The sequence below is a fragment of the Phascolarctos cinereus genome, unplaced genomic scaffold (genome assembly GCF_003287225.1).
Source record: "Phascolarctos cinereus isolate Bilbo 61053 unplaced genomic scaffold, phaCin_HiC Scaffold_9;HRSCAF=440, whole genome shotgun sequence".
Classification (NCBI taxonomy): Eukaryota; Metazoa; Chordata; class Mammalia; order Diprotodontia; family Phascolarctidae; genus Phascolarctos; species Phascolarctos cinereus.
This window is the reverse complement of record NW_027556402.1, coordinates 157,756,464-157,783,046: the sequence shown is the minus strand read 5'-3', so window position 1 is coordinate 157,783,046 and position 26,583 is coordinate 157,756,464. Positions and strand designations below refer to the sequence as shown.

The 26,583-nt window shown below is 35.5% G+C and overlaps 1 protein-coding gene across 1 annotated transcript in view; it reads right to left on the bottom strand.

The window, feature by feature from the left end:
• The window catches only part of LOC110211898 (WD repeat-containing protein 19-like), a 180,673-nt gene that overhangs the window by 95,640 nt on the left and 58,450 nt on the right, over positions 1-26,583 (bottom strand). The window contains exons 14-18 of the mRNA XM_020991511.2: positions 24,755-24,877; positions 12,624-12,773; positions 12,367-12,514; positions 9,895-10,099; positions 3,564-3,723 (exon numbers count right to left, since the gene is read on the bottom strand). Coding sequence (XP_020847170.1) covers positions 3,564-3,723; positions 9,895-10,099; positions 12,367-12,514; positions 12,624-12,773; positions 24,755-24,877 — 786 coding nt within the window. The remainder of the gene's footprint in view (positions 1-3,563; positions 3,724-9,894; positions 10,100-12,366; positions 12,515-12,623; positions 12,774-24,754; positions 24,878-26,583) is intronic.

Genomic DNA, 26,583 nt, shown 5'->3' with positions numbered 1-26,583 from the left:
CCTTATTGTCCAAGAGATTCTCAAAAGTCTTCTCCAGCACCACAATTTGAAAGTGTCAATTCTTCAGTGCTCAGCTTTCCTCATAGTCCATATATTGCTCCTGGGGAAACCATAGTTTTGACTATATGGACCTTTATTGGCAAGGTGATGTCTCTGTCCTTTAGTATGCTATCCAGATCTGCCATAGCCTTCCTTCCAAGAAGTAAGCACCTTTTAAATTCATGGATGCAGTAACCATTTGAAGTGATCTTTGAGCCTGAGAATATAACATCTGATACTGCTTCCATTTCTTCTCCCTCTGTCTGCCAGGAAGTGATAGGACCAATTGTCATGATCTTTTTTTTTTTTTGGTCAAGCTGCAAGGCAGCTTTTTTTTTCTTTTGCAAGCCAGCTTTTACACTGTCCTCTTTAACTCTCATCAAGAGGCTTCTTAATTCTTCTTCACTTTCTGCCATCAGAGTGGTATCATCTGCAGATCTGGAGATGGTGGACATTTCTCCCATCAATCTTAATTCTGGCTTTTGATTCATCCAGCCTGGCATTTCACATGCTGTACTCAGCATATAAGTCAAATAAATAAAGTGACAATATATGGCTTTGTCATACTCCTTTTCCAATCTTAAACCAGCCATTTGTTCCATGTTCAGTTCTAACTGCTGCTTGTTGGCCCACATACAGGTTCTTCAGGAGACAAGTAAGATGATCTGGTACTCCCATCTCTGAAGATTTGCCACATTTTATTGTGATTCACATAGTCAAAAGTTTTAGTGTAGTCAATTAAGCAATAGGTGTTTTTCTGGAACTTCCTTGCTTTCTCCATAATCCAGTAAATGTTGACAATTTAGTCTCTAGTTCCTCTGCCTCTTCAAAAATCAGACTGCTCTTCTGGTAATTCTCAGTTCACATATTGCTGAAGCCTACCTGGGAGAATCTTAACCTTGCTGGCATGTGAAATGAATACAATTGTTTGGTAATTTGAACATTTCTCAGCATGGTCCTTCTTTATGATTGGGATGTAAACTGATATTTTCCAATCCTGTAGCCACTGTTGAGTTTTCCAAATTTGCTGGCATATTGATTCAAGCAGTTTAACAGCAACATCTTTTAGGATTTTAAATAGCTCAGCTGGAATTCCATCTTCAAAACTTACCCCTCTTCTAAATTTCCTTATTACTGTTGAAGACATTACCATCTTTACAGTCAGTTACATAAGGTTCAGTGTTAGCCTCACTCCTCACTCATGTCACATATCTAATCAGCAGCCAGATCTTATTGTTTTTAAGGAACTGTACTGAGTCCAAAATTTCTCAGCCCCATCCTTCCTTTGAAACTTTACTCATATGAGCCATAGATGAAGGAGAATAGTAGCAGGATATGAATAATTTAATTGAAACAATTAGGAACTGTCAGATCTTTTAAATTATAATAGTCATGAGCTTCATCCAGTCTTCTCATTTACAATCCTATGCCACCTTTCCAGACAGTTCTAGAGGACTGTGACAACAATACAACTCAGGAGACTTGGTCTTAAAGGATTTTATCCAAGGATATTAAGCAGGGGTCCCACACCAACAATGCTAAAACATTAGTAGCAGCACTTCTGCAGTATCAAAACACTGGAAATCAATCAACAAGCATTCATTAAGCATCCAGTATGTGCCAGACACATAAGGCACAAGGGCAGCTAGAAGGCACAATAGAGGGTCAAGCCTGGACTCAGGAAGGCCCAACTTCCTGAGTTAAAGTCTGACCTCAGGCACACACCAGCTGCGTGACCCTGGGCAAGTCATTTAACCCTGTTTGCCTCAGTTATCTCATCTGTAAAATGAGTTGGAGAAGATAATGGCAAGCCACTCCAGTATCTTTGCCAAGAAAATTTCAAATGGGGTCACAAAGAGTTAGATACAACTTACCAACAAAATGTGCCAGGCACTGTGCTACAAAATACAAAAACAAAAAAGAGCACACAAAAGCAAAAATGAAGAAATAGTTTCTGCCCTCAAAGAGCTTACACTCAATTGGAAACAAAGTGTGTACACATCAATTGGGAGATGGCTGAACAAAATGTGGCACACGAATGTAATTGAAGAGTATTACACTGTAAGAGACAGCAAATAATTCATGAAGTCCCTCTTTAATTTCTGCTACCTAGAATCCTTGGCTTCTTTCAAGAATTAGGTCAAGTGCCACCTATTTGAGGCCTATCATGATCCCCCTGCTGTAAGTGCCCTACCACCAAAATTACTTTGTATTTATTTGTTATGTATTTTATACTTATTTATCCATGGACATATTTTCTCCCAACATAATGCAGGCTTCCTGAGGGCAGGGATTGTTTCGTTTTTTCTTTGCTTCAAAGTACTTAGTTTTTTCACTTGTGGGTACTCAGTAACTGCTTTTTGAATGGGGGGAAAAAAAAGAAATTTCAAGGAACATCCTGGAAAATTCATATGAACCAATGCAGATTGAAGGCACAACGAGGAGAGCAATATTCACAATTATTATAATAATGTGAATGAAAACAGTATAAAACATATGAATTCAGGTTAAATCCAATGAACATTATTGGTTCTAGATCAGTTGTCAAACTCAAATAGAAATGGATAAGTGCAGACACATATTAATTTAGAAAACAACAAATTAACATTATTTATATTGTATTGTATTTTACTTAGTTTGTTTGACATTTCCCAATTACATTTAAATCTAGTTCAAGCCACTTGGGAAATTTGCAGCCTACCTGTGGTCTATGGTAGTGCCTAGAATTTGACACCTATGTTCTAGATTGTAAATAATGAAACATAGCTTCCACCTCTTGTGAAGGGGCAAAGGGTAAAAGGAAACTATAGATGTCAAATGTCACATATATTGACAGTCATGGCCCTTTTTAGTAACACCTTTCCCCATGACTTTCTGTATTCCCTCATGCCTTCTCTGGTTACTCATAGTCCCCCACTTCAGTGACTTACAGAAAGCCTTTCCTCCAGCATTCTCTCAACCTTTACCTCTTCATTTTCCCTAATTAAAATGTACCTTTTCTACAATGTTAATCCTGTCAGGCCCTGTTCTCTGCTAAGTGGTAATGGATTGTTGCTTAACTGATATATGTCCCTCTGAGGTAATCTAATAACATGGATGATAGAATGTTAGAACTAGAAGGGACCTTAAAGATTATCTAGTCTAAACCCAGTATTTTATAGATGCAAATATATAGGTTTAGAATGACTGAGACTTTTGCAAGTCACACATCGGACCTTAGGTTTTCTAACTGCTAATCCAATATTCTCTCCATTAAAGCATATTTTAACCCAATTAAATTACACATTTTCAAGAATTCCCTTAAGAAATGACCCCCAAAACAGAAATTTCAGACATTCTAGGTCAATGGAGAAAATGTAAGTGGACAGAATATCCTTTCAGGACCATTCAAATCACATCACATTGGCAGTTCCTCATTATTCTATTTGTAACGTTGTCCCTATGTTTAACTAATGACAACATAACCATATTAAGCAATCTTTTCCCATATTCTCACACAACATATATAAATTTCCATAACTTACTTTTATTTGTTCCAATGACATCACCATCCCAACATTCCTAATTGTACGATACACACGTGTGGCAAATTCCACTTCCATGTGATGCAGACAGGCACTGCCCAATTCATTCCAAGCAGATGTTTCATTCAGAAGTTTGCATACTTCCCATGCTTCAGAAAATCTATAGTAGGCAGGAGAAATTTATTTGTCCAGTTACATTAGGGGACTGCAATATACATGTTCATATCCCCTCAAATTCCTTAATAATATCTCAATTCTTCAATCTCTTCAACTCCTTACTCTTCCACTCCACCTGTTCACACAGCAATGGTCATCTCAATAGGTCCAAAACAGAGTTCATTATCTTTTCCAAAAAAACTACCCATTTCAAATTTTTCTCTTTATGTTACAAGAACCAGAAGTCACCATCTTTCCAGTCACCCATCACCCAAGTTCACAACCCTGGCATTATTCTCAACTCTTCATTCTCATTCACCCCACTTATCCAATCACTTGGTAAATCTTGTCATTTCTACCTCTAAAATGCCTCTTGCAAACATTATTTTTCTCTCTACCCACATAGCTACCACCCTATTTCAAGCCTTCATCACTTCTAGGTAGACTATTTAAAATACTCTCCTATTTGATCTCCCTGACTAAAGAATCTTCTAACTCCAATCCATCCTCCATGAAGCTATTAAAGTGATTTTCCTAAAGCTCAGACCTTACCAAGTCACTTCCAAGTTAATAAACTTCAACAGCTTCCTACTGCCTTTAGGATCAAATATAGACTCTGTTTGCTTTCTAAAACTCTTTACAACCTGGTCCTGTCCTACTTTTCTAGCCTTGGTATACATTACTCCCTTCCCAAACTCTTTGGTCTAGTCAGACTACCCTATTTACTCTTCCTCACATGTGATATTCCTTCTCATATATGCATCTTTGCACTGTCCCTCATCCCTGGAATTCATTTTCATTTCACTTCCACTTCTAAGAATGTCTAGCTTCCTTTGAAACTCAGCTCAAGCAACTGCTTATACACAAAGTCTTTCCTCATCTCCCCTTTCCCCCATTGCTAGGGCCTTTCCTACCAAAATGACCTTGTTTTCATTTTATATATGTTTCCATGTTATATCTCATGGCAGAATGTAAGTTCTTTGAGAAACTACTTCATTCTTGTATTTGTATCTTCAGAATCCAGCAAAATACCTGGAATATGTTAGGCATTTAAATGTTTATCGATCAACTGACACATGAGACAAAATCTTAACTCATAAATTAACAATGAGGATTAACATAAAAATGATTCCTTTGTTTGTTATAAAAAATTCTTGATATGAAAACCTTACTTTAAAACATCTTAGCCCTATGATATTCCGGAAGTCAAAAGAGCTAGGACTAAAACCAAGAATCACCTACCCAGCAAAACTGAGTATACTCCTTCAGGGGAAAAAATGGATATTCAATGAAATAGAAGACTTTCAAGTATTCTTGATGAAAAGACCAGTGCTGAATAGAAAATCTGACTTTCAAATACAAGATTCAAAAAAAGCATGAAAAGCTAAACAGGAAAGAGAAATCATAAGGGACTTATTAAAGTTGAACTGTTTACATTCTTACATGGAAAGATGATATTTGTAACTTATGAGACTTTTCTCAATATTAGGAGGGTTAGAAAGAGTACACACATACACACACACACACACACACACACACACACAGAGGGTACAAGGTGAATTGAATATGAAGGGATAATACCTAAAAAATAAAATTAAGGGGTAAGAGAAGATTATGCTGGCAGGAGAAAGAGAAAGTTAGAATGGGGTAAATTATCTCACATAAAACAGATAAAAAGCTTTTACAGTAGAGGGAAGGAGGGGGGGAGGTAAAAGGGTATGAGTGAATCTTACTCTCATCAAATTTGGCTTAAGGAGGGAATAACATACACACTCAGTTGGGTATGGAAATCTATCTTACCCTACAGGAAAATAGGGCGGAAGGGAATAAGAAAGGGGGATGATAGAAGGGAAGGCAGATTGGGAGAGGGAATAATCAGAAGCAAACACTTCTAAAGAGGGACAGGGTCAAAGGAGAGAATAGAATAAACAAGGGACAGGATAGGATGGAAGGAACTATAGTTCGTTTTCCACAACATGACTATTATGGAAGCATTTTGCACAACTACACATGTATAACCTATACTGAGTTGCTTGCCTTCTCAATGAAGGTGGGTGGGGAGGAAGGGAAAGAATTTGGAACCAAAAGTTTTAAAAACAAATGTTAAAAATTGCTTTTACATGCAACTGGGAAATAAGATATACAAGCAATGGGGTATAGAAATCTATCTTTACTTTGTTTTTGTATAGCAATTTAGAAATCTGATATATATGTATATATACACATACATACTCACTATACTCATAGTGAATGCTGTTCACAATAAAGAGGAAATCCTCAACTTACAAAAATTCCAAAAGTTTACTTGTAACTGAGACTATTCCCACTGAAATAACATTATTAATGATAGTTAGGTTCTCAGGCTAGCCCACAACAGCCTTTCAAATCCACAATGGAGCTGGGTTATTGTACATTTGCAATGAAAATGAGTGGGAGGAAGGGAAAGGAAGAGAAGGGAATAAGCATTTATGAAGCATGTACTATGTGCCAGGCACTGTGCTAACCACTTTTCAACTATTATCTCATTTAATCCTCATTAACAACTCTGGAAGGTAGGTATTATTATCATTTCCATTTAACACCTGAAGAAACTGAGGCAGACAGAGGTTAAGTGACTTGCTCAGTGTCACACAACTATTAAGTATTTGAGGCTGGATTTGAATTCTGATCATCCTGATTACAGGCCCAGTGCTGTGTGCACTATTGCAGCTGCTGTGATACTAGTAATTAAGAAAAACAACAAGAAAGTCTTAAAACTTAACTTCAATTAAAGTATTTGAGGAAAAGGGCTTAACTAGAAAATGATGAGAAAGGCAGAGCCTTTTGGAAAGTCTGAAGCAGGTTTCAAGGTGAGGTTACACATCACTTTAGCAGTCAATGGCACTTGCTCTTTTACAGAATCTCAGAACTGGGAGAGAGTTTGGGGGAGTCTAGAAAGGTCACTGGAGCTCTCTTTCCCTTTACATTTTTCCCTCCTTCTGTGCCATTTAAAGAGAATATGCCAATAATATTCAGGCTTCCCCATGCCTCTCCTAAAATCTCTGAGGGAGGAAGAAAGGGTAGAACTAGCTTTGGCAGTGATGCAAAAAGGGAAGAAAGAGAGCACATCCCTATTACAGTAATAAGGACTGCTATATGTATGTTTTCCTAAATCTTCATTTTCATTCGAAATATCTGGTTACTTCATCAGATCTTCATCTGACATGGCCTCCAGTCCCCTCACCAACCTGGTCTCCTTCGCAACTTTAGTTTTTCCTAAAACGTGGTGCACAGAATTGAACACAATACACCAGATTTCCTTTCCCCCACCAATTTATAACTAAGTGATCAATTGTAAATCAATAAATTAAGCAGCCCCTGCCTTTCTCAATGTGATTACTAAAGAAAATAAAAGGTTAACTTCTATGAAACAGTCCAGGCTTAATGAACAGGCAGAGGATGCCCTGAGAATTTCACACTTCTCAAACTAAGAATGCTAAATTTAAACAGTTTCCTGTAAGTTTCACAATTCAATACAAAAGCATGGTATTAGCAAATAGGAATGAAAAAATAAAGCTGGTTCCACTTGCAGCAACCACAAAGAGGCACTGCTAATCGTGATTCACTCACTTATTGCCTAATACATTGGACTTATTCTGGATTCTGACACCAGTATGTATTCTATTTGTGTCTACCAATGAAATTTCTGGACTCATGCTCTCTCTACTAATTACTTTCTTTCCTTCCTATCTTCTTGTCTGTGTTTCAGCAGATCATTCTGTTAAGTTTATAACTTTAGAAAGCATTTAGTGGAATAAGAATACATAAACATACTAATATCAGAAGATTGTCCATGTGTACCAAACATCACAACATTCATTTAGTTGCCATTCTAATCCCTCAAGCAACAGAGAAGACAAGAAACTGAAAATTCAGTTCTAAATTTCTTCCAGTCCCATCCATTGCTCTGCAGGTAGCTGGGTAAAAAAGTTAACTCGTCCACAAACAATGCAGTCACTCAGCTGCACTAAGTACAGGAAAAGGTCACTTCTGTGTTTCTCCTAGAGGACACCCTATTAGTTAAGTGGAGATGAAGGCAGCCTTTTTTTTTCACCTTCCCTAGACATTCTATCAGTTTCACCATTCCTAGTTGTATCTCTCTTCTGTCTAAAGTGGGATCACATCATACGTTTACACATCTATCTGTCACTTGAGCACAACAAAGTCTATTTGATTTCCCCAAAGGGAATCAGCCAGGCTACTTAGCTCTCACCAAAAACAAACACCTGGACAGGAAGGACTACTTGGTCCAATAGACTTTTTCTCCCTCTTCTCTTCCCAACTCCTCTTTTCAAAAATGTCCACTCTTGTATCTGTCACCATTGAAACGCTTATATGTAATCATTACTACATTTTGTAGTAAGGCATCTGCAATGCTAATTCAAGTATTCAAATAAAGTAAATACAAAAACTTACTAGATCTCACAAGTTTCCATAATAGGTAAGAAATCTCTCTTATAAATATAATAACCTGATTCTACCCTACTCATCTTGTATTGACTATGTGATGGGAAAAGAGAAAGTAGTTACCAAATCCAACTCTGGGGGAGACCAAAAGAGGAATGCCATAATTATTGACCACTGGAAAACTTGAACACACAAGGACAATCTGGTCAACTGAAGGACCAAAGGGACAAAGAAGCAAGATAGTGATTGGGATGGACAGAGTCTTGCTCCATGTCAGCGTCCTGTCCTAGACTGCACTACAGTATTCTATTAGCCACAAATAGGCAATAGTCCTAGAAATTCCAGTCAATGAGCAATTAAGCCAGGAAACAGTAAAAGAAAAGGGTCAGAGGTTGACATGAATGATCAATGACCGTAATCAGAAAACAACAGGCATTAAAAGCCCACTTCAGCTCCTAATTTTCTATCCTACACCATATCTGGACATTGATGCCCTGGAAGGCCATTAAGTAGAGCAGCTTTAGGAAAAACTCTTGCTTGGACTGAGGATAGTGACATATAGTAGGTTTAGCACATTTAGTTCTAGACTCCTGAACTGTATCTTTCTGAAATTTCTGAGTTGTGGGCAGCAAGAGCCTGGGAAAAGCTATGGGCATGCAACTACAAGATGGTACTTAAATATGTTGTTCATTTTATTCTTATGTTGATTCTACACATAATTTTTAAAAAACCATTTATATAGTTAAGTATTGAATATCTGTTTGCTTGGATGATAAGATAATTATTGTATGATGACTCATTAAAATGTGGCTCATTCAGGAAAGAAGCAGGGTTTTCCAGTGGAATAGAGACTTTGAGTTACTCTGAGCTAACCATACCTCACAGACTAATAACCCAAGAATGGCCACTCAGAGAGAGTTGGCATTCTCAAAAAACCATAGAGTTAATCAGTCAATAATCATATATGCAATATTCTATTCTGTGCCAGGTAACATGCTAAACACTGGGGATACAAAGAAATGCAGAAGACAGACCCTGCTCTCAAGGAGCTCAGAGTCAAACTGGGGACTTAGCAAGGACTTGGAGAAAGCCAGGGAAGTCAGGAGGCAGAGATAAGGATGGAGAGATTTCCAGGCATGGGGACAGTCAATGAAAATGCCTAGATTTGGGAGATGGAATATTTTGTGTAAGGAAAAACAAGAATGTCAATCTTTCTGGGAGAGTAATGTATAAAAATACTGGAAAGAAAGGAGGAGGCCAGGTTGTGAAGAGTTTTGAATAAGAAAAACTAACAACTAGAACTATCCAAAAGTGGAATGATCAGTTTTGGGAGTGAGTAGTTTTCCCTTCACTAGAGGTCTTCAAGTAGAAGTTATATGAGCACATGAATGTTTTATGAAAAGAATTCTTGTTCAGGTACAGGTTGGGCCAGATAATCCATCAAGTCCTTTCCAACTCTCAGATTTTGTGATTTTGTGGAACATATGGATTGGCTGCAGGATAGCTGGGCAAGGGGAAAAAGAAGAAAGGGAATAAATGACTAGTCATCCATATGTTAGATATTGGAACTCAAGGAATATCTAAAACTTTGAAGGACTTAAGATAATTTGTTATGATTATTTTCTGATCAATTCATAGGTAAATAATATATATAAAATACTAGATAATAATATCACACCAGACAACAAAAGTAGAGGATTATTCTCAACAAAATAAAAAGGAGACTTACCTTTTCAGCATTAAAGTTTGCATCAGTATATGTCTCAGCTCACTACTTTTTGAGTCTGTACAATTGTTAAGAAAGCCATGGGTGCTAAGGAAAATATTGTTTATTTTTCCACTCTGTGTCTGGCAGGTTAATTCTCCATTATACAAAAGCAAAGGCTTATGGGAAAAGGGAACCTTTGTGCCTCCTGCCAAGATTACCTTGGACCCTATATTATAAAATCAGAAAATTATTTTTAGAAGTTTTTATATCTAATCCTTCCCCAATGACTGATAAAACATAAAATACACTAGTGTATATGTCAGTATAATCAGTGAGGATATCTGTGGAAATGTTCATTCTTCAAATATTCAGAAATGTAACTCCCATCATCTCTCCTCTTTACATAAATTTTCAGTTCATTTATGAACTCTATAGCTATGAAAATTTAATAGAAATACAGTAGGTACCTACTAAATAGAAGACAGATTTTTCTATGATTTGGCCATTTCTCTCCAGCTATGCCTTTACTTTCTCCCTTTTACATCATTCAAATTCATATTTAACAAATGTAATGAAAAAATAATTTATACCTAAAGAATATCTATTCTCTACAAAAGAATATTTGGCAAAAAGATATGTTGGTCTTAAATGTCATCAAAGGAATTTAGTTATGGAAAGACCAAAAGGATCTTGTTAAAGGAAATCTTATCTATGATGATATCCCATATCATTGATCAAGTGGGTAAAATTATAATGAGCCCCCAGTGAATTAAAATACTTCATGGCTTTCTTCTGACAGAAAAGTAAAAGAACAATTCTTTGTCATTCAGATTTGAATTTTACTTAAAATTATACTTTAAGTCAAATTGTTCATCAGTCCTTAATATAAACCTGTCATTTTCCCTTAATTTGAATGTCATCCAGTGAGCACTTGCTCAATACACTGAATAAAAGTTTTAATTTATCAAGCTCAATTTGAAATTCTGATCCAAGTATTAGATACAATAGGAAATACTATAAACTCAATGAGTGATTGATCAATAGCCTGAGGATTGCCGTTTCAAACTGAAAACATAGACTAAACTGACACTGAAATATCATGCATTTCAATAACATACAAATGCGATGACAAAACCTTATTGCAATTATATTCAGCTTTATCAAAAACATGTGAATTGAGCCATTCCTAATGGCTAAGTGATCAAAAGATATGAACAGGCTTTTTTTTCCCCAAAAACAGAAATGCAATCCATCAATAACAATATGCAAAAAGCTCCAAATCACTAATAAAAGGTGAAATGCAAAGTAAAACAACCCAGAGGTTCTCCCTCACATCCACTAGATTGACAAAGATGACAAAAGGTGACATTGGCAAATATTGGAGGAGTTATGGAAGGAAGGACAAGCACGTAAATGAATTCTTGGTATAACTTAAATTGTTTCCAACATTCTGATAATTTGGAAATATGCCCATAAAATCACTACACTGTACCAGAAATACCAGGCAGATCCCCACCCAGAAGAGGTCAAAGACAAAAAGATCCAAATATACATATAAATATATATATGTAGGCACCAATCAAATAGTGAATAACTAAAGAAACTTGTATGTTAATGGAATGGAATATTATTGCACTCTAAGAAATGACAGATATTAAGAATTCTGAAAGACCTGGGAAGATTCATTTGAACTGATGACATAGAGTAAAATAAGCAGAAAGGAAAAACAACTTACATGATAACCATAATAACATAAAGGAAAGCAACTCTGAAAGGCTTCAGAATTGATCAATACATACACATATATATATACATATATATGTATGTATGTATATACACATATATATACATACACACACATGTTTGTGTGTGCGCGTGTGTGTGTGTGTGTGTGTGTGTGTGTGTGTGTGTGTGTGTATAGTAAACCAGTCAAGGCTTTGGAAGAGTGATGATAAAGCATATCTTCAGCTTCCTGGCAAAGAGGTGATGGACCAGAGGTGCAAAACCAGACACAAAGATATGGTTAAAGGATAGATTTGCTTTATTTGACCACTCTCATTTGTTAGAAGGGAAGGTATCTATTTATGAAAGGGTAAGGGCAGTTAATAAGAAGTAATTTTAAAAAAAGAAAGAATATTAATAATATATTTTATAATACATAAAAAAGAAACTCACAAAGGGACATAAAAGTCTAAATTTTTTACTACTTTGTTAAATTTAATATATATTTAAAACAAATCCTTCAGAACAGAAGTTCATGGTTTCATATACAATTATATTTGTTCTTTGTGTACTAAAATATTTGTGTTTGCTTACGATTCTAAATTCATAATAAAAGGAAAAAATCCTTCTCTAGCACAGGATGGGGAGAAAGGGAGGAATACAGTTTAGAATTTAAAAAGCAACAAAAACAAATTTAATTTTTAAAAAAGGAAAAAATCAATGTTTGAATACATGGCATTGAGTATTTTAATCAGAAATAAATTATAGTACCTTCTATAGTATCCTTGTGAAAGACATAAGTATACGCTTTATCATCATCATAAGCCACAAATACACCTTTATCCATTGACCAATTTTCCCAAAGAATGCATTTGATGGTTGGTGGAAAATTTGGAATTTCATACACTGTGTCAATTACCTACAGTGAAACATATGCATTTAAAATATTCTATATACAAAAAGATTCATGTGTAATTATCTTTTGCAACCTCCAAATATCGTCCATATTTATTTTTACCAGGACTTACAGGGCAATACAGAAAGCCACTGCTTTTATCATCAATGAAAGCCAACCTGGTCCCATTTGGATCAGGAAAAATCCTTCTAACACTGACAGTATGCCGATATTCATTCACATGTTGCCAGTCTTCAATGTAAAAATAATGAATCACACCAGCCTAATAAAAAATAAAAGTATCATTCCTTAATTTTAATACAAAACAATAACCCACAAAATAGTATCTACCACTTATCAACATAGGATTTCTCTTATCTAAAGCAAAAATTGATAATACACTCCGCAAATGAATTTATTTTGGTTAAATTTTCCCCTTTGATTTGATAAATTATTATCTACTATCCAGAAATTATTATGCTATATGTGATGGGAATACAGAGATGAATAAAAAACAGTCCTTATATTCAAAAAGTTTATAATCCAATAGCAGGATAAAATGAATGCTACATTTAGAATCAGAATATCTGGGTTCAAATTCCAGCTCAGCAACTTACTACCTACATGAACTTGGATGAACATAAATAGCTGGAAGGAATCTTAGAAATCATTGAATTCAATTCTTCCTATTTTGGAGATGAAAAAGCTGACCCTCAGAGAGGTTAAATGACAGCTGTAAGGCCACACAGGAGTAAGCAGCACAGCTGGAACTCAAACCCAGGTCTTTTGACTCTAAATCTAGTGCTCCCTATCATAGTATGCTGTGTCCCAATTCAGCCCCTTCATTTTATAGATGAAGAAACCGAGGTCCAAAAAGGTTAATTGGCTTATCCAAGTGATGTGTTAGGAATTATTCGTTAGGAAGATTTAATAAAGCAACAATGAAAGGACAGAAAGCAAGAATGAAGTCAAAAACTAGTTAATAAACTGTTAAAATAGCAAGGGCAAGAGGCACTGAGGACCTACATTTTGATGGTAGCAGTGGTAACAAAAGTAACAAACTGATGTAGAGTGAAATGGCAGAACCAGAAGAACAATTTACACAAAGATAACAATAATATAGAAGAAAACAATTTTGGTAGACCTCAGAATTCTGATCAAAGTCCATTCGAAAGACCAATGATGAAACATATATCTCCCACTTCTTAACAGAGAAGTAATGAATTAGAGATGCAAAATGAGATAGGCATCCTCAGATATAGCTAATGTTTTGATTTGCTTTGCCGGACTTCATATTTTTTATAAGTGAGAGCTACTACTTGGTGGAAATGAGGGAGTGGTAGATAAATTAGGATCAAGAAAAAAAAAAGGCAAAGAACAGAGAGATAGAGGAAGCAGGATATGTTATCTTAGAAGCCAGAAGAAGTTTTCACAAAATCACAGAAACTGGGTTGAAAATTAGTACACACATAAAGTATCAACAAAACATTTAAATACACAAAATTATTTTTAAGATTTATAAAATAGGACATAGAGCAGTTTTGTTATTACTTTGCTAAAGTATATGTCTGTGTTATCAAAGCTTAAAACCGCACTAGGACTTTAGGGACACCCTGCATTTCTTTAAATACATTTATGTAATAATTCAGATTTCTTATACAAGAGTTTTTGTCCTTTACATATTGAAATATGTATTTGTTGATGACATTAGTTCATGATAAAAAAATAAAATTTAAGTAAAAATTATAATTTTTTAAAAGGAAAAAGGAAACCAATTTGAAAAACATTTCAGAAGTAGAATCTATAGTACTTGACAACAAATCATATGTATAGGATAAGGAAGATGGAAGAATCAAAGAGGACTCCTAAAATTTAAGCCTGGGTGACTACATTAATCACAGTACCATTAACAGCACAGGAAAATCAGAAAGAAGAACAATTTGGGAGTTTGAGGGGAAGAGGCAGAATACAGTTTCAGATATGCTGAATTTTAGATCTCACAGCGGGACATCTAAGATACAGTTGTCAGCTGGAACTGTAAGACTGAAGCTAAAATATGAGTTCAAGATTAGAGATATAAATTTAAGATACATTTGCCTGGCTGTGAGAATAGATGAACTTTCCAAGGGAGAAATTATAGAAAGAAATTAGGGCCAAGAACAAAATCTTCAGAACTTAGATTTAGTTTTGTTTACTTTTTGGTGAGGTAATTGGGGTTAAGTGACTTGCCCAGTGTCACACAGCTAGTAAGTGTCAAGTGTCTGAGGCCAGATTTGAACTCAGCTCCTCCCAATTCCAAGCCCAGAGCTCATTCCCCCATGCCACCTAGCTGCCCTGATTTAGAGGGTGTTGAGGAAGGAAAAGGAACCAACATAAAGGAATGATCAGAGAGATATAAGAACTTGTTGCTCAGTCATTTTTTAGTTATGTCTGACTCTTCGTGATCTCATGTGGGGTTTCTTGGCAAAGATAACAGTAATTTGCCATTTCTTCCTCCAACAACTGGAATAGTGTAATTATCTTAGAAACCAATGGAAGAGTCAGAATCACAGAATCTGAGATGAAGACAAGGCCAACTTGAACAGGAATCTTGCAATATCTCTGCCAAATGCACAGTGCCTGACATTTTGTAGTGGCTGAATAAGTGCTTACTGTTGAATAACTGCTTCAGCATCTCTTTGAAAACCTAAAGAGAAGGGGAACCTGATCTCTTCCAAGGCAGCTCTTTCCACTTTTGAACAACTCTGGTTGTTGGGAAGTTTCTCCTTACATTGAACCTAAAGTTGTCTTCCTACAACTTCCACCCATGACTCCCAATTCTGCATTCAGGTGTTAAGCAGAACAAGTTTAATCCCTTTTTTGTGACAAACTTTAGGAATAAAGATAGCATGAGAAACTTTTTCAAGGAGGAAATGGTAAACAATTTCAGCAGAAAACAGATTGAGGATGATGAAATCTGAGAAAATTTCATTTGACAGGGAAAAAAAGTTACTTTTGACCTTTGACACAGTGGTTTCAGTTGAGAAATGGAAATAGAAATTAAAAGAGAGTAGATGGGAAAGTAGCACAAGGAAAAAGTATACTCGATAATTTGTCAGCAAAAGTAAGCAAAAAAATGTGGTGACAGCTTGAAGCAATGACAGATTTTTTTTCAAAGGAGAATAGAATCGAGCCTGTTTGTAGAAAAAACAGGAGAAAGACTGAGGCTGCATGAAAGAAAAAGGATAATTGATGGAGTAAAGGGTGAAAAACTAGTTGATGCTTCATTCTTTTGAATGAGGTACAGATATGAGATAAACAAATTAGTAAAATGACCCAGGTGAAGTAAAATAAGCATAAATTCACTTTAAACAGCCTTTGGGAACAAAAAAAATGAAATTCCTATAAAATCAATGCAAATTAAAAGAACTTTCAGGTTCTATCTCACATCTACTAGATTGGCAAAGATAGTCAGAAAAGAAAATGACAAATGTTAGGGGACTGTCATTTGAAAGGCACAGCTGTAAACTGGTTTAGTCATTCTGGAAAGCTGTTTGGAACCACACTCCAAAAGTCACTAAATTGTATGTAACCTTTGACCCAACTGTTCTACCACTAGGCCTATACCTTCAAAGAGATCAAAGACAGAAGAAAAGGACTCATATGTATTAAAATATTTATAACAGATTTTTGTTGCGGTGTTAGCAAGGAACTAGAAACAAAGGGAGTGCCTATCAATTGTGGAGTGGCTAAATAAATAACATACGTGAATGTAATAGAATATTATTGAACCATAAGAAATAATGAAAGGGTTGATTTCAGAGAAACCTGAGAAGACTTGTATGAACTAATGCATAATGAAGTGAGTAGAAACAAGAAACACTTTACACAGTTCCAACAGCACCGTAAAGAAAAATAATTGAAATGTCTAAGAATTCTTATCAAAGCAATCACCAATCACAACTCCAGAGGACACACGATGGAAAAACTATCACTTCCTGGAAGAAGGGAAAAGGACTCAAAGTGCGGAATTAGATATGTTTTAGACATGGCAAATGCATAGATTGCTGTGCTTCATTATATTCACTATATTTATTTTTCTTTTTTATTTGAGAAGGTAGGAAAAGTATGGCTACAAAAAAAGAAGAAAATAGGGTTATTTAAGGGGGGCAGCTAGGTGGCGCAGCGGATAGAGCACCTGCCCTGGAGTCAGGAGTACCTGAGTTCAAATCCAGCCTCAGACACATAACACTTACTAGCTGTGTGATCCTGGGCAAGTCACTTAACCACGTTGCCTAGCCAAAAAAAAAAAAAGAAAAGAAAAGAAAATAGAGTTATTTAATGATTTTATTAAATGCTAAAAAAAAAAAAGCAGTCTAGAAGGACACACAAACAAGCAAAACAGTTGTGAAAGTAACATATTGATACACAACTACAAAAATGTAAATGGAAAGAACCACAAAACAATTAAAAGTGAATTTTATTTAACATTTCATTTAAGAATGCAAAAATTAGGGGCAGCTAGGGTGGCATAGTGGAGAGAGCACTTGACCTGGAGTCAGGAGGACCTGAGTTCAAATCCAGCCTCAGACACTTGACACTAGCTGTTGTGACCCTACACAAGTGACTTAATCCCAATTGCCTCACAAAAAAAAAAAGCAAAAATTAAAAAGAATAAGCATGGGCCCAAATTAAAGATATAAGAAGATATCCCAGCCCTGCTTCTTTGAAGAGATGAGAGGAGGTTCATAGATATGGAACATTACATATATTTTCGGTCTTTTTCAATTTTGTTAATATTTTTCTTCATTCTTTTTTAAAAAATATTTGTTGGGGCAGCTAGGTGGCGCAGTGGATGGAGCATCTGCCCTGGAGTCAGGAGTACCTGAGTTTAAATTCGGCCTCAGACACATAGCACTTACTAGCTGTGTGACCCTGGGCAAGTCACTTAACCCCAATTGCCTAAATAAATAAATAATAAAAATAAAATAAAAGATATTTGTTATATGAGAAAGCCTTTAGGAAACAGAAGAGAGAAGGATAATAGGAGAAATTTTGGCCATGTAAGAACAAGACATCAACTAAATTTTTTAAAAGCAGGTAGTATGTTGAATTTTTTACTTATTTTTTAAAATCCAGCTACATGTGATCAAAATTCATGCTTTCACATTTATAGTTCCCCTTTTCTGTTCTATTTTATATATAGAAATATTCGTTTCTTGGTATTAAGTTCAGAATTTTAAAAATAAATTGAAAAAGACATTCCTGTAAATTAAAATATTAAGATTTATTAGAAGGGAAAACACTAATAATCTAACTACTTTACATAATGAAATTTAAAACTGAACTGAGAAATTATTTCTACCTAATTACCTAATCTTTAAACAGAACAATCAGGAATTCACTTTTCCTTTAGCACATTCAAATTGTATTTTCAAAAGAACAATGTAAAGGAGGAAAGCCTCTTTTAATAGCCTCAACACCTCATCTTGAAACCCTCTATATACCATCTGAAACAGAGATCATACAGTGGCACAGGCAAGATCCACTACAAATGAAAGAGAAGTATATTTATGGCCATTTCAGTGTGAGAACAGGCAAGAAAACTCAAGAGATGCATGGAGCAACTGGATCATCTCTAACATATCCTTCCTTTCAGGGCCAATGCTTGGGGAAATATAAAGAGTGTTGCCACATAAGGCATTTTTACATTAGATAATTCTTTAGGATAAAGCCCTACTGTATTGTATTCTATATTATATTGGCTGGACAAAGAAGATATCAGAAACTGTATATTTCTTCTACACAATCAGCAACTAGGAATAAAATTATTTCCAAATGAAAAATTCAATGTGACCCTAGGTTTTATATTTATTTCAGACATTTTCCCCAAAACATTTTAAATCCTTTAGCTGATTTCTTCAAATTCTCCTATGAACATTTCTGCATTTAATGTTGAGAAAAAAAATCAAATCTTTTACTGTTCTTCCTTTTACTGTAGTTATTCTTTTCAGTGTGCGAACATTTAAGTTGATGGTGATAGTCTAAGAATGAGAAATTTTGTTCTAGTACAGTTTGTTGAATTCTCAGAGCTATTTTGATAGCTGTATTTGTAGCATAACAATTTGTTGTCTCCTAGTTTCTGAGCTTCTTATGTATAATTTTAGCCACCAAGTTGTATCTTATTAAATATTCAGTAAATGAAAATTATTTGCAACCTGCAATGCTGTGTTGCATAGTTCCCACTGCTTTCTTACATAATCTGCATCGATCACAAAGTATGGGTTTCTTAAATAAACTAAATTACAAAGCATTTATTAAGAGTTCACCATGTGCCAGAAACTGTGCCAAATGCTAAAATTACAAAAACAAGCAAGATAGTTCCAGCCCTCAAGAAGCCTACTTTCAAGTAGGGGAAATCAATAGATAAAAGGGAGCTAGAGTGGGAAGTAGAAGGCAAAACTAAACCTTAAGGGTATTCTTATAGAAAATCCTTCTGTAATTTCTGATAGAGGTGACTTGTTACTAAATAGCCATGAAAAATCTCTACCTTTCTATAAACAAATAGAAAGTTGCTCTTCTGCATGACCCAGTCGTTTAAAAAATACTTCTCTGTCAAAATATTGTTGGTTTATTTCATATTTATGTCACCCATGATTGGCCTTTTGATTCCACTGGTGGATCTAAGCTGTTCTATAAGCTCTGTCTGAAGGTAAATCACATTTGGTTACATTTGATGAATCCAATGGCAAATCTCTATTGTCAGTCTACTATTTCTTTTAAAAAAACAAGTTATGGCCAGTTTATTGAAGAATACTTTTGTATAGTTTACTTTTCACTGGTCTGTTCTGGCATGCTCCTAATGATTGTCAGAATCACCTGGATCAATGATAGTCAGTGTACATACTCTGTAGTACTTCCCACATGCTGTACCCAATTCAATGTCATTGCCACTGTAGTGATGTACACCAGTTTTGGCCAACATAGTGCAATATTCAATCTCGGATTTCCTCAAGGCTGGGTAGTTGTTGGCTAAGATGACCAATTTGGCTTTCCCTTGTCAGATCATTTTCAGGGTCTGTTTGTAGCCTAGCACGTATTTGCCACTTTTCATGACCAGCTGAAGCCTCAAGCTGATGGACTCCAGTGACTTTTTCATCTTCTTTGTGGCCACCATCTTCCTGCCTGTGGTGCTGGAAGACCCTCAGCCACAGATCTGCTGCCAAGATGACCGAACCAGCCTTTACTATTTCTGGCTGAAGTAATATGTTTGTTGCAAGAGTTTTTAATCTATTTCTTATGTCCTCTGAGAATGTTTATCAATCCATCTCTTCCTTTCTGATAATCTTTCTATAGAACCTTAGGTGGATGGGCCCTGTATTTCCTTAATATTGTGTGAATTTTTATTCAGGTAATTTCCATATCTATTATGGTCCATTTTACATGTCCAAAAATATGAATTAAGATTGGTATTTTATAAGTGGTGATTACTTTAAATGGGTTCTTTCCACTGAGATTTTAAAAAGTCATAGGTGTAGAACTGAATCTAAGGCTTAGTATTAGTGTTAATCAACAAAGTATTCAATACAAATATTATAGTACTTTTGGGCAGCTTATTCAATAATGATCAAATCAATAAAAGGTTATTTATACTCCTAAACGCTTTTTGTGCCTCAGCCAATACAGATGTAACCCCTTTGATAATTTGGCAATAATGCTGAAGCCCATTAGTATGGAACTATTTCCTCAAATGTGAAGATGAATGCCCTACTTTATATGTGGGGCAGAGTGAAATTGAGGATTGGAAAGATCTACGGTTTCTTCAATCTTCTTTGGGATTCCTCAAGCTTCAGGTCTTCTTCAAGCTTCAAACTGCTTTGAGTGCTTCTGGCTTCCACCTTTGAGAAGGAAGATGGATGAAGACAATCCCACTTTAGATTGCCAAAGGAAAAGACTCCAGAAAGACATGAAAGAAGTTGGCAGTCTCTATCATGTCACTATCTTCAGCTTGCTACACACTAGAGTCTTTGGGGAATTTCCCTTTAGGTGAGATTAAGTATTCTCTCTTTTAGCTGAGATGAGTTACCTTCCTTCCAATGGGAAAGTTCCTTCACTCTATTGTCTAGTGTATATATCCTTCTATGTATACGTTCTTTGACTTCTCTTTTACTACCAATTCAGATAAATGGGCTTTCTTTGCTAATCTTTATGTGTGTTCATTGTGAAATTGGTATTTGGTAGGAAAGGCATAAAAAGCCTTGGATATACACTGTGGTACTGTGGTATCTTCTTTCCCTCCCTAAATATGACAAAACAAATCAGAAATTAGATTAAATCACATCCCCTAGACTAATAACATTTAAGGAAACAGATACATATCATTCCAGCCAAGTATTCCTCTCTGAGGAAACCAGAGAGGTCTCCAACCCCAACCTTCTGTTTCCTATCCTGGCAGGAATGAAAGGCTGTCTTGTGGGGAGAAGAGACTAGTAAATCTCCTTGGATGGCACTGCCATAACACTTCCTGTGGATTCCTGGCATAGATGAAATGTTGGGCTTTGAAGAAGGGGCTATTGTTTTCATTTACTGAAACTATAAGTGCAATTTCCATTTTGGTAAATTCCTAAGCAGAATAAATATTTGTATTAACCATAGTTTAATTTAATCCTTTTCACTTATATATGAGTTAATTAATCATTTTCTTTGAAGTATAGCTGCTTGTAGCTTCATAAATTTGTGTGCCAAAAATTCAACAAACTTTTTTCCCTTTAAAACTTTGTCACAAGGCTTTCTCCTTTCTCTCTCTCTCTCCCCACGTAGTTTCTATCACAGTCATTCTCAGGATATTTATTGATGTCCAAGATGAACACTGCCCATCCTGAGATGACTGCTACCTCCCAAGGACATTCATTGTATATAATATTTAGTTTAATTTGAAGAACTAGCCTATTATAGGTTTGCCTCCCCCAGCAACAAGCTCTCACATCTGAGGCTTCTGAGAGTCTTAAATATGTACCATAACAGAATTATCTCAAAGAATGGAAAAGATATGAATATGTGCCCTGGCTTATTAGAGTTCTTAAATTTTCAAGAACACTCAGAGAATCAGGGCCTCACTGACAAGGAGGTGAGAAGCAGAGCCTTTTCTTTATAAGAGCAATTCAGCCTCAAATTACATTGCTGCCAAAGACTTATCATGCAACCTTCACATAGATACTGGTGCTAGTATTAGAACAAAGAAAGCTGGCAGAGTAATAGGCCCATAATGCAAAAAATATCCAAAAGGGAACTAGAAGCTTTCATGCTCCCTATAATCACCATTAATACAAGATCTGGCCAGCTATAAAACTCATTTCCTTCAATAACTCACATCTTTCAATAAACTTTATTGAAATATAAGTGATTTATGTGTTGTTTTGTTTTCACCCCTTTCAATGGCATTTACCATATAACTATACATTTAAGAAAGCATTTTCTGCTAAATATTGAGGAATGGACAGGAGAACCTGATCACCTTTCTAATCCTTGCACTTATGCCCAGAAACAAAGGAATTTACTGACACACCCACAAAAAATGGCAAATGCATAAAAGAATTTTTAAAAGGCATCCAAAGACAAAATGATTCAATTTCTTCTTAAGAGCCAAAGAAATAGCTTGTGCGACAGAGAACTGTAGGCCGACCTTACTCAGAAATCTTACGAGCAGCTTGAATTTCACCATTTACTAACTGATGTGAATCAAACGATACAATGAAGGAAACAAAAAAGTCTAGAAACCACTTCAACCAATGAGCATGTGTCTCCTTGCCAAGGGAAGCTTGGCAAGAATAACACTGTTTTAGAATATAAACACATTTGTAAAACTTTACAAAGACACAAACATACTGTAAAATCAAGATCTTGTGACCAAGAGAACTGCAAACTATCAAAATGTTACATGAATATGTACAGAATGTACAGAAATATGTAAGCATCCTCCAAATCAATAATAAGAGAAGTTAAAACTGAGGTTTTATCTGACAACGAACAAACTGGCAGATGATTAAAATACTTAGTACTGGAGAGGCTGTGAGAAAGTACGTTAATAGTTTTTGAAAATTTGCAATTATGAAAGGTAAATCACTAACCTGTTTATATCACTTGACCCAGCAATATCACCACTACATATTTATTTCAAAGTCAAATATAGAAAGAAATGCCCCATATATAAAAAAAAGATCTATGGTAGCACTTTTACAGTAGCAAAAATTGCAAGCAAAGTTTGCCCAACTACTGAGGAATATCTGACTGAATTGTATTATGAATTGTAACAATCTACCATGTGGTGCCATGGAAATGATGCATGAGAAACTACAAAAATATGAGAAGAGCTGTATGAACTGATGCAGTGAGGTAAACAGAGCCAGGAGGAAAATATACAATGATTATAAGTAAAAACATCAATGAAAGGCAGGTAAATTCTTATTAATTTTAATGATCAATATTGGCCCCAGATAACAGATAAAGAAAGATATTTCTCCTCAGCAGAGGAGAATTTTACATAAACTGTTAGACCAAGCCACAGTGTTGGTTGTTTAATGTGACTTTTTTTCATGTTAACAAGGGAGAGCAGTGTAGAGGGGTATATTAGAGATTAGTTGTGATGTTAACCCAAAAAAAAAGCAACATAATTTTTTTTAAATCTCATGGGGATGGTAAAACATTATAAACACTGTCACATCATTTTTTTTAAAAAAAGTAATACAAGGGGGTGGGAAGGTTTATAGAGAGTATAGTGAGAGAACCAACTAAGTAAAGTCATCCCAAGAGTATTTAAGGATGAACCTAAAAGAACTGACCACAAAAAAAAAAGCACAACATATTTTAAAATTTCTATAATAAGATCTTTTTTCGTGAATTACAGTGAAGCCACTACATTTGAACTAAGAAGAGAAATGGAGAGAAAGAGAGAGAGAGAGCTCCAACAGATGATGGATAATTAAAGTCTCACCATTTAAATATCATGCTGCTGTACCAGGTTTGTGATGTTTCCCAGTTCCTCATCTGTTTCTTCTTTCTGTCCAGGTGGTCTGTAGTATACTCCAATGACAATATTCTTTCTGTTCCTTCACCCTTCATGTATTCCCACTCTGGTATGTGGTTTTATCTTCTTAATATGCAATGATTTTCTACCACTACTCCTTTTATCTATCTTGTACCTTTTGAATGAAGAATACCTCTACCCAACTCCTTTTAGTTATGATTCCTATCCCATCAACAATTCTTAATGACAAACTTGCCAGAGCTAAAATTTGTCTAGCAGGTAGGTAGTGCAGTGGATAGAGTGCTGGGCCTGGAGGCAGGATGATTCATTTTCCTCAGTTCAAATCTGACCTCAGACACTTGCGACACTGGGCAAGTTACTTAACCCTGTTTGCCTCAGTTTCTTCATCTGTAAAATGAGCTGGAGAAGGAAATAGCAAACCACTCCAGTATCTTTTCCAAGAAAACCCCAAATGGGGTGATAAAATGTCAGACACGACTGAAAACCAACTGAACAATAAAATCTTCCTCCTTCAGTTAGGATAACTAATCTTGCTGGTTATCTATACTTTGTGCATCTGTGCACAGTCATAGAATTTAATCAACTCAATAAACTCCCAGATGTTAGGAAATGTGGGTTACTTATCTTTGTATAACTCAGAGGCTAGAATTGCACCTTTCCTATGATAAGGTATTTAATCAATGTTTGTTAAAATGAATTTTATTTAGTTCAATTTTTATTCAAAAGAGTTTTTATACTCTTTATTTTCAATATGAAGATATATGCATTGTAAACAAGGTGGTCACTTCCATTTAAAACGCCTGATACAATTTAAATGATGAATAATATTCTTAGCATTAATGGCAATAGTTCATTGTTACTGTTCCAATATACCAAATAGTACAACAGTGACCTGAAAAACCCAGTTAGCCCAATTTCCGACAAAGTGTACCTTTCAAATTAAAAAAACAATTACATGAAAGCACTGAGTAAGAAAAATAAGTTTTAAAGCTCTTTAAAAACAAAGCAATTTCAAGAGGCCAAGTAATCTAATTCTTCACATGGAACATATAAATGATCCAAGTAAGATGGTTGGTTTTGGGGATTTTTTTACATTCTTAGCTATCCCCAGAGCAAAAGATTAGATGATTTTTATGATAAATTTTTCTTTGGGGTTTTTGTAGGTTTCAAGAATTAAAAATAATAAAACTTAGCAACTCCTACATAATGAATTACATAACAAATGAAAATGACATACATACATCAGTACCATAGATCAGAAAATCACCAGTTAACGTGTGGCACAAAATTCTGTATTCATCAACTGTTGCTGGGAAAAGACGAGTTTCTCTTTCTTCTTGACCATCCAAAATTTCACTTTCTATCTAAAATATGAAATGAAATAATAATACAATGATACAGTAAATTAACTCTCTCTGAAAGAACATGGCTAGGCACGCTGCCAACATGGAAGAATGCTGTATTTAGCAAGCCACTGAATGAAAACTTATCTCGTGTGGTCTACCACTATTCTATTTAATTCTTTTACTCTGGCATATAACAAATTGATTCCACAGATTTTTCAAATCACCTACTGTAAACTCAGGCTCTCACTTCACCCGTCAGATGTGATATTCTGTCACACTTTGGACTCAATCTCGTCATTGAATTTACGTTCATGGGTTTTTTTCCCTTGCATCATCCCTTCCTTTTCCCCTCAGAAGGATTCTTTCCTTCCTATTGACTGTTCTCAATTACTCTACTAATTGGTCTCATAGAGTAGTACATGGACCCATGGTACCTGGAGCTCAAATTTCAAAAGTCGTGAAATTAGAAAAATCATAGATGGTAAAATATTAAGCACAAAAAATAAGACTTTCTTTTGTGACATGGATAATAATTTCAAAAAGATAGTGCAAATTAAGATACTGCATATTGTACTGAATAGCAGTAGTAATGCTTAAGATTATATAAGCAATAAGTAAATTGATCATTACTCTTAATACCAGAAAGCCAAAAGAAGAGTCTCAATAGATAAATTATTACACATTCTTCCTCAAAATTATCTTGATCATCAGTGCAGAAGGTAGGACCCAATCTTTATGTGGAAAGACTCTTGAGCAACAATATATTAAGGAAGTAAAGGAGACACAGAGATGCAGGAGGATAGCCATAAGGACATGATGTTTATGAAGCTAAGGGAGGAGAAATTATGTAGTAGAGAAGAGTGTTCTACCCTTTCTTCTCCTGTTACCTATCTGGCTGCTCCTTCTCAGCCTCCTTTGCTGAATCACCATCCACATCTCATGTTACATATATGAATATATCCAAGGGCTCTATCCTAGGCCTTCTTTTTTCTTTACAAACTCTTTCTCCATGATCTCATCAGTTCCCATGGGTTCATCTACCACCTCTATGCAAATAACTCCCCAGAACTATATATGCAGCTCTATCTCTCTCTTGTGAGCTCTATTTCCATGGCCATCTCTAATTCAACATGTCCAAAACAGACCTTGTTATCTTTCCCCCAAAATCATTCCTTATTTTTAACTTCCCTATTTCTGGGAGATTACCACCATCCTTCCAGTTCCCCACCTTCACAACTTCAGTATCATCATCAATCATTCTCTCTCATTCACCTCCTTCAGATCATATGCTTTATTATCATCTTAACAATCCTACTTCCACAACATCTTTTAATTCCACCTCATCTCTCTACTCATAATGCCACTACCCTAGTTTTTTGGTCCTCATCACTTCATCCTTTGAACTTCATCCTTTTGAAGGAGCCATCTAATTGGGCCTCCAGGTTTCTCCATCTCCAATCCATCTTCCACACTGCTGACAAATTGATATTCCTAAAGCACAGGTTTGATCATCTCACTCTCCCATTCAAGAAGCATCAGTGGACTCCCTTTAAAGTTCTTCACAATCTAGCTCCAGCCTTCATCTCCAGGCTTATTGCATATTACTTTCCTTTACCTCTCTAAGTTCCAGTCAAACTGATTCACTCACTGTTTCCCACACATCATCTCTTATTTCCTATCTCCAAGCCTATTTGCACAAGCCAAGTCCCATGATAGGCTGTTAG